We start from the raw sequence: 8,079 nt of genomic DNA, 5'->3' as shown, positions 1-8,079 counted from the left end.
TAATGAGGCTGTAAATTACGTTTAATCTCCTCGACAGTCTCTGTATTTAGCCATTTGTAGCAACCGCCTTTTTCAAGACAAGTAACAGCTTCAAAAAAAATCACAAGTGGGGAAATATGTATTTTATGTATTTTAGAATAAAACGTGAAAGTGTCTTGAGCTTGTGTTCACCACAGGCCTTATTTCAATCATTTAAGTAATCTCTCCTTATATAGAACCTTTTCCTCTGGAGTGCATGTTACATCAGTTCCAGCAGGACTATGTAAAACCAAACACACCTGAGACAAGTATTATGTGACCAGACTACTTCCTGATAACGCCTGTGTTTAATGTGCAATTATCTCTATTGCAGTAGATGTCTCCATCTGCATGCGTTACTGTATGAATAGGCTAGCACCACTATTATGATGGAGGTTTAGAAAGAATGTTATAATGCCTATAATTACACTCACCAAGACAACACAGGCCGGTCCTACTCATTGGACTTTGGACTACTCATCTATTTAAATTAGAGAATGGGTAACCTACGTTATGCCAGGACAGTCACGTCAAGATGTGGGCACAGAGAGAGGGCATGTGTATCATTGGTTTCAAAAACACTTTAGATCATCTGAGATCTCACTTTTAAAAGTGAGAAGTTCTTACCTAAAGATACATGCTGAATCTGTTGATACAGCACCCCCCACCCCCCCTAACCCTTGTACAACGAAACAAGAGGGGAAAGAGCATCAAGTTGAGTATCTATTTTAAGACAAACTGTTTTAGTCAGTCCCTTATGTTTGCATGGCCACAGTTGTCAGTCCAAACGTTGTCAACTCATTGAGCAGGTTTGAACGTATATTAGGACAGAAAGTCATAACCATATAATAATCAGTGTTCTTCAGTGTGTTTTGGTGGATAAAGAAAAATGGTGAAATGAAAACTTAATGTCAGAATTGTTGGACAAAATTGTTTCGGGCAATCAAAGTTACTGCACCGCTTGGCCCATTTAAAATCAATACAGATAGTATCTTTACAAATTACACAAAGTTATTAAAAAGCCTTTGACTTTGAAATGTATAGGCCAAACCTGACATCAGCCTATAAAATATGGTTTGAAGATTAGAAATAAGATATGTAGCCTAAATAATAGCTACATATTATTGACATTCTATTATAGTGGGCCTATAAAAATATGACTATGTTATTGCACAAGCTGTATTTCCTTCGTTTATGTAATATTTTCATTATGTGAATAGTTAGGCTCATTTCTGAACTGTTTTTATACCCGTGTTTAGGTCTAGTTAATGAATTAATAAATCAATGTTCCTTAATTCCTTTAAAGGGGCTATATGCGTTTTTCTGAAATTTAAACTCGCGACTGACACCTGTGGCCAAAAAATAGAACTGCTCTCATTTTCTGCTCGCTCTCGCAGCGGTGGTGACGTCACATCCGCAGACAGCGCGGGAAAAGACGACCCGCCAGAAAATAGGAAAAATAGGATACAGGCTTATAGGTGCACCCACTGTGAGCGGACAAGGTGTCAGTATGCTCATCAGGAGATGTTTGAGTTATAAATGGTAAAATAAAAAGGCTATTGTTACGTTTATTTTGGGGAAAAAGTTGCATATAGCCCCTTTAATGTCATTTTCGTCTATTTCTAACTAACATTTTACTGCCACCCCGTGGCAAATGCGAAAATAGACCTTGTGGCGCAAAGTAAACCTGCTTTGACGGGAAATCGTCTCCACTATTTTATGAACATTATCTTGGATGATGTGCTAATCACTGATTAACATACTGATCGACCTGTTTTGCGTGGCTAGCACAAACATTATTTCAATGCTAATGTATCTGAAATGCCTTGTGTTCTGAGATCTCACTTTTAAAATGTTTTGTGAATGCTTGGGATTGATTTAGATTCATTAGCCTAACACATACAACCTATACTAAAACATGGGTTTTAGGGTAAAAAGTGTAGGCCTCTTTTTCACTTAAAGCTAAAAATGTGTAGGCCTAATTTAGGCTAATTTTAATTTACTTGTTGCATGACTTGAGTAACTTTTAAAAGCTCCTTGTAGTATAGTTCATACAACTGTGTGTTTACTTGCAAATATAACATTTATATTTTAAATATATAATTCTGAAATAACTATAGGCCTATTGGAAATATTTAAGATGGTATTCAGACTTTAAGCATTATTATTCACATATTTAGTCTGAAACAAACTATTAGAACAGGCTATAAATAAAGCTTCCAAATGGGCCTAATAGGCCTATTAAACACATTATATTATTATAGTTAATTAGCCAAGACAAGGATTTCAGATCTGTATCTATAGGCTATAGCGAAGTAAACAAAAATCACAACTGCAAACAAAAATGCAAAAAAACATGTTTTTTTGTTTTGTTTGTTTTTTTATTTTTTTTAAAAAAATAAGGGGGGTTCGGGAAAGGAAAAAAGTGAACAACAAAAATAAAGTGCAATTTCAAAATATTTACATTTGGTCATTCTGGATGTTCTGGATCACCAGCGGACAGATCTAGTATCATACATTAAAGGAGATCTGAGGAGAACAGGGTGATCATATGTCATCTGAGGAGGCAAAGACAGTCCAAACGGAGCTCCTGGAGATAGACGAGGTCTTTTACCTGAGACCAATTGACATCTCACTGCTGAAACAGGGTAATAACAGTCAACTGTGTCATAGTCAAAGTTCTCTCTCTTGGTCACTCCACACTGTGCGTCTACATAGCGTGGATGTTCCTCCAAACTCGTGCTGCGCATGCGCTTCACTTCGCGGTCGCTCTTTAATATTGATTCTATGGAAAATGGGCCTGTAAATTTGACTTGGCTTTTGTTTTCTGTGACTGTGCAGACTGGCGTCAGAGGCTCAGGAGCATAAGAATTGTCTTCACGTTCATCCTCCTGATGAAGGGATAGGCCAGGGAACATGTTCATAATGTATTTGAAATGTCGACGAAACATTTTTGGAGTTATGCCACTCTCATCCACTTTCCAGAAGTTCTTTTTAGGATTTGGATAATCCGGATCGACTGGCACCTATAAACACACAAAATAGAAAACACTGTTACTTGCCTCTTCCACAAATGCAGTGTGGCGCTGCTTCAATAATGGAATAGAAATAGCCTTCAAAGTTTGATAAACGCACCTTTGCAAAACACCTGTTTGATGACAGACAGACTCTGATGTTGTTCTCAATGCCCTTTTTGTCTCCGAAGACAAATGGCTCCAGCTTCTTCATTATCTGCACAAATAAGGTCAAATGTTAGCATAGGTTACTTCGTAGAATGGAAGACAAAACAAAATTCACGAGTCTTTAGTCGGTTATATTACCTGTTTGAATGTGAGCATCTTGTCCGGTGAATCTTGAATTGCATATGCAATAAGTCCGATGTATGTTCTTGTGCTGTATTTCTTGTACTTCTTCCTCTGACCGACGCCTGATTGTGCCAACAAAGCGCTGAATCCTCCGTTGACTCCGTTAGTCATGATGAGCTCCTGGTCCAAACTCAGACTGAAGGCTGAGAAGATCAGGCTCGATTTATTCTGTAGCTTTCAATGGGTCTATAGGTGTTGCATTCTATTAGTAGGCTAAGTGCTGTTCATAAAAACGAGGTGTTAATGGCGGGGTGGTTTCTTATGCTATATTCCTCTAAAATATGCATAGCAGTTAGCCTACTTGCAACAAGAATGGGGTAAATTGATGATTTACTTTGTTTTTAAGAAATAGCAGTCTAAAACCTTGGGCCTATTTTAATTTTAGGTCTCTTGTTTCTTTTGGAGTGGACCAGTGCAGTAGGCTATCCAGGGTGCAAATAATAGGCCTAGATGTTACTACAGCTACAAACATATGTAGCCTAGATGATAGGCCTATTTGCTCCCCAAATCAAATACAGTAGCCTATGGTAATTAATTTAGTATATAGCTATGGTAAATTAATTCGGCACACTAAAAATCTGGAGCCTATTACAAAATCTGTTTGCTTAATTAATTCGAATTAGTAACAGGTGTTATTTATTAAGTTGTTTAATTTAACGAAGCAAGTATGAAATAAAGAAGGCAGCTTTTAATAAAACTTAGGCTGCTAACAAATGGCGTTGTTTGATACATCAGCATTTATTTGTTTATTTAGGCCTGTTTACTTTAAGCCTCGCCTTGAATGTTTCAGCCATTTGTAGAACTCATTTGAATGGGTAACTTGTTAAGTACTCAGTGTGTCTTATTATAGGCCTTTATAATATGGGCCTATATACCATTCAAAAGTTTGGAGTTGGTAGATTTTAAAATGTTTTTGAAATAAGTGTGTGTCTTGCACCAATGTTGCATTTATTTGACCAGAATATAGTAATATTGTGTTGCTCAAGAAACATTTCTTATTATTATCAATGTTGAAGTTGTGCTGCTTTATATTGTGTGGAGTGTGATAAAAAAAGTTTTAGGATTCATGATGAATAGAAAGTTCAAAAGAACAGAATTTATTTGAAATATAAATATTTTGGAACATTATGACTTTGTCAATTTTTATTAATTTAATAGATCAGTGATTAAAGTATTCACTTTCAAAAATCCTACTGACCCCGAACTTTTGAGCAGTAGCCTAACACAGGTAAATAATGAAATGCATGTATTTGTGGCTGAAAAGTTGAACTTAAAAGGTAATTAGGTTGGGTAAATTCAAATATTTACAAATTATTTTGACAAAGATTTGTTGGTGTAGTTATTAATGAATATCATCTTGTGGCTCTGTGCAGGTCAATACCAGTAGATGGCTTTTGGCAGAGATTACAACATGCATAGCACAAATAGAAAAAAAAAACAGTGTTGTAGAATATTTATATTTTAGAGAGATGTTTATTTAGACATTATCTCTCGCTAACATGTTTTATAATTGTGCTTGCAATGGCGTTTCAGTATTCATCGTAATATTCTTGATAAAATATAGAAAATTCTGTGTTCTGAGATCTCACATCTAAAATGTTTTGTGAATGGTTGGGATTGATTTAGGTTCATTAGCCTAATAAACTGATACATGGGCTTCAAGATTTTAGGGTAAAAATAGGCTTAAACAAGCAAAGCTTTCGAATGAATGGGATCTTGTCTGTGCTTGTAGGCACAATACTGTTATTTGCTATTTGTGAAGGCATGTTAGTTGTTATTTTTTATTATATTGCTCTTATTCTTTTTATTATTTAGTTTTTACACTCTTCCTCTAAAACAATTGTGAAGCACTTTGGGCAACAAAGTTGTTTTTAAATGTGCTATATAAAGTTATTTTTGTATGACTGAAGTCATTTTTAAGGTTTAAATATTCTTTCTCTCTCAAATAATATAGGTTATAAAGTTTCATGTTTATTTACTTAAGATGGTATTTCATACTTTAAGTAGGCTATTGCATTATTATCATTTTAGAGTGAATAATCTAGGCTAGAAATAATAACCTAACCAACAATAACGCAAACTTTAAAGTATAGTAGGCCTATTAAGCTATTAGGTCTATAGAAATGTACTGCAGACCTAATATTAATATCACATTATATCAATATAGCCTAATAGCCTATTTACATTATAGGCCTACAAGTAGCTAAATCTCTTCAGGTCTGTAATGAAGCAAAGTAAACCACAATCACAAATGCAAAGAACACTGTTTTTATTCAAAAACAACAAAAATAAAAGTGCAATTTCAAAATATTTACATTTGGTCATTCTGGATGTTCACCAGAGGACAGATCTGGTATCATACATTAAAGGAGATCTGAGGAGAACTGGGCTATCATATGTGATCTGTGGAGGCAAAGACAATCCAAACGGAGCTCCTGGAGATAGACGAGGTCTTTTTGCTGAGACCAATTGACATCTCACTGCTGAAACAGGGTAATAACACTCAACTGTGTCATAGTCAAAGTTCTCTCTCTTGGTCACTCCACACTGTGCGTCTACATAGCGTGGATGTTCCTCCAAACGCGTGCTGCGCATGCGCTTCACTTCGCGGTCGCTCTTTAATATTGATTCTATGGAAAATGGGCCTGTAAATTTGACTTGGCTTTTGTTTTCTGTGACTGTGCAGACTGGCGTCAGAGGCTCAGGAGCATAAGAATTGTCTTCACGTTCATCCTCCTGATGAAGGGATAGGCCAGGGAACATGTTCATAATGTATTTGAAATGTCGACGAAACATTTTTGGAGTAATGCCACTCTCATCCACTTTCCAGAAGTTCTTTTTAGGATTTGGATAATCCGGATCGACTGGCACCTATAAACACACACAATAGAAAACACTGTTACTTGCCTCTTCCACAAATGCAGTGTGGCGCTGCTTCAATAATGGAATAGAAATAGCCTTCAAATTTAATAAACGCACCTTTGCAAAACACCTGTTTGATGACAGACAGACTCTGATGTTGTTCTCAATGCCCTTTTTGTCTCCGAAGACAAATGGCTCCAGCTTCTTCATTATCTGCACAAATAAGGTCAAATGTTAGCATAGGTTACTTCGTAGAATGGAAGACAAAACAAAACTCACGAGTCTTTAGTCGGTTATATTACCTGTTTGAATGTGAGCATCTTGTCCGGTGAATCTTGAATTGCATATGCAATAAGTCCGATGTATGTTCTTGTGCTGTATTTCTTGTACTTCTTCCTCTGACCGACGCCTGATTGTGCCAGCAAAGCGCTGAATCCTCCGTTGACTCCGTTAGTCATGATGAGCTCCTGGTCCAAACTCAGACTGAAGGCTGAGAAGATCAGGCTCGATTTATTCTTTAGCTTTCAATGGGTCTATAGGTGTTGCATTCCATTAGTAAGTGCTGTTCATAAAAACGAGGTGTTAATGGCGGGGTGGTTTCTTATGCTATATTCCTCTAAAATATGCATGGGCCGTTACTGCAACAAGAATGAGGTAAATTGTTGATTTACTTTGTTTTTAAGTAATAGCAGTCTAAAACCTTGGGCCTATTTTAATTTTAGGCCTCTTGTTTGTTTTGGACCAACGAAGTATAGCCACCCACTGTGCAAATAATAGACCTGATGTTACTGTACAAATAAAGGTGGATTATATTTGCTCCCCAAATTAAATACAGTAGCCTAGGCTATGGTATTTAATTTACCACTGAAATAAAGAAGACAACTTTTGATAACTATATAGTTTTAACCAGTGTTGGGGAAAGTGACTTTGAAAAGTAATGCATTACAATATTGCAAGTAGGCTAATTGAGTTACTTAGTTACTTTTTAAGAAAAGCAATGCATTACATTACTTTAGCATTACTTTTTCTCACTGGGCTTGTTTTTTAGTTGTTTTTTTAACAAAGTTCTATTTTTGAGGTAAAAATGCAAATTCACGCATGAAGAGGTTTTTGTAATAAAAACAAAAAATCTAGTATTTTTTGCTCATGGTTTAACTGAATCATCAAAGGTCAGCAGCAAGGCATTGGTCAATAAAGGTAGATTAAATGCATACAAACATTTGCATAGGATTCTGATTTTGCATTTGACTGATTTTTATTCATTTTGAGGAGTACTGAATCTTTATTGTGCAAGTGAGATGAACAAATGCTCACATTTAGTCTAGAAATACAATAACCATCATGTTTACACACAACTTTACTCTCGAGGAGAGCTGTCAGCCAAATAAATGTGAAAAAGTAGCCTATCTTGCGTTACTTTTTTTGAAAAATTAACTCCGATATTTTGATGTAAATTTTAAAAGTAATGCGTTCTAGTTACTTGGAAAAGTAATCTGATTACGTAACTCAAGTTACTGCGTTACCCCCAAACTGGTTTTAACACATTGAGTTGCTATAAACAACAGCATTTATTTGTTTACTTATTTACAAATAAGCATTGCCTTGAATTTTTCAGCCATTGATTTTGACTTGTACAGACTTAATTTGAATGATGTTTCTGTTTTATAGGCATATCACTTTATAGACCATATAGCGTTCAAACGTTTAGAGTTGGTAGATTATTTATGTTTTTAAAATAAGTATCTTGTGCTCACTGGTGTTGCATTTATTTGATCGAATATACAGTACAGTGTTGCTCAGAAACATTAATTATTATTAAGTTGTGCTGCTTAGG

General features: G+C 35.6%; 2 protein-coding genes across 2 annotated transcripts; both read right to left on the bottom strand.

Annotated features, from left to right (window-relative positions):
• Positions 1-2,529: 2,529 nt before the first annotated feature.
• Positions 2,530-4,177, bottom strand: LOC307134208 (forkhead box protein H1-like; the record flags this gene model as incomplete). Its single annotated transcript, XM_079829746.1, has 5 exons — positions 2,530-2,547; positions 2,655-3,044; positions 3,154-3,249; positions 3,339-3,551; positions 4,148-4,177. 5 exons carry the CDS (start codon positions 4,175-4,177, stop codon positions 2,530-2,532), a joined length of 747 nt encoding a protein of 248 aa, XP_079685872.1.
• Positions 4,178-5,717: 1,540 nt separating this feature from the next.
• LOC307134207 (forkhead box protein H1-like) lies at positions 5,718-7,934 on the bottom strand (the record flags this gene model as incomplete). The annotated part of the gene is made up of 4 exons (XM_079829745.1): positions 5,718-6,254; positions 6,363-6,458; positions 6,548-6,766; positions 7,923-7,934. The coding sequence occupies 4 exons, from the start codon at positions 7,932-7,934 to the stop codon at positions 5,718-5,720; spliced, it is 864 nt and encodes a 287-aa protein (XP_079685871.1).
• Between the last annotated feature and the right edge of the window lie 145 nt (positions 7,935-8,079).

The sequence above is a fragment of the Gobio gobio genome, assembly GCF_949357685.1.
Source record: "Gobio gobio genome assembly, chromosome: 11".
Taxonomy (NCBI): Eukaryota; Metazoa; Chordata; class Actinopteri; order Cypriniformes; family Gobionidae; genus Gobio; species Gobio gobio.
Note: the sequence above shows the minus strand (reverse complement) of the source record. Positions and strands in the feature narration are given on the sequence as shown.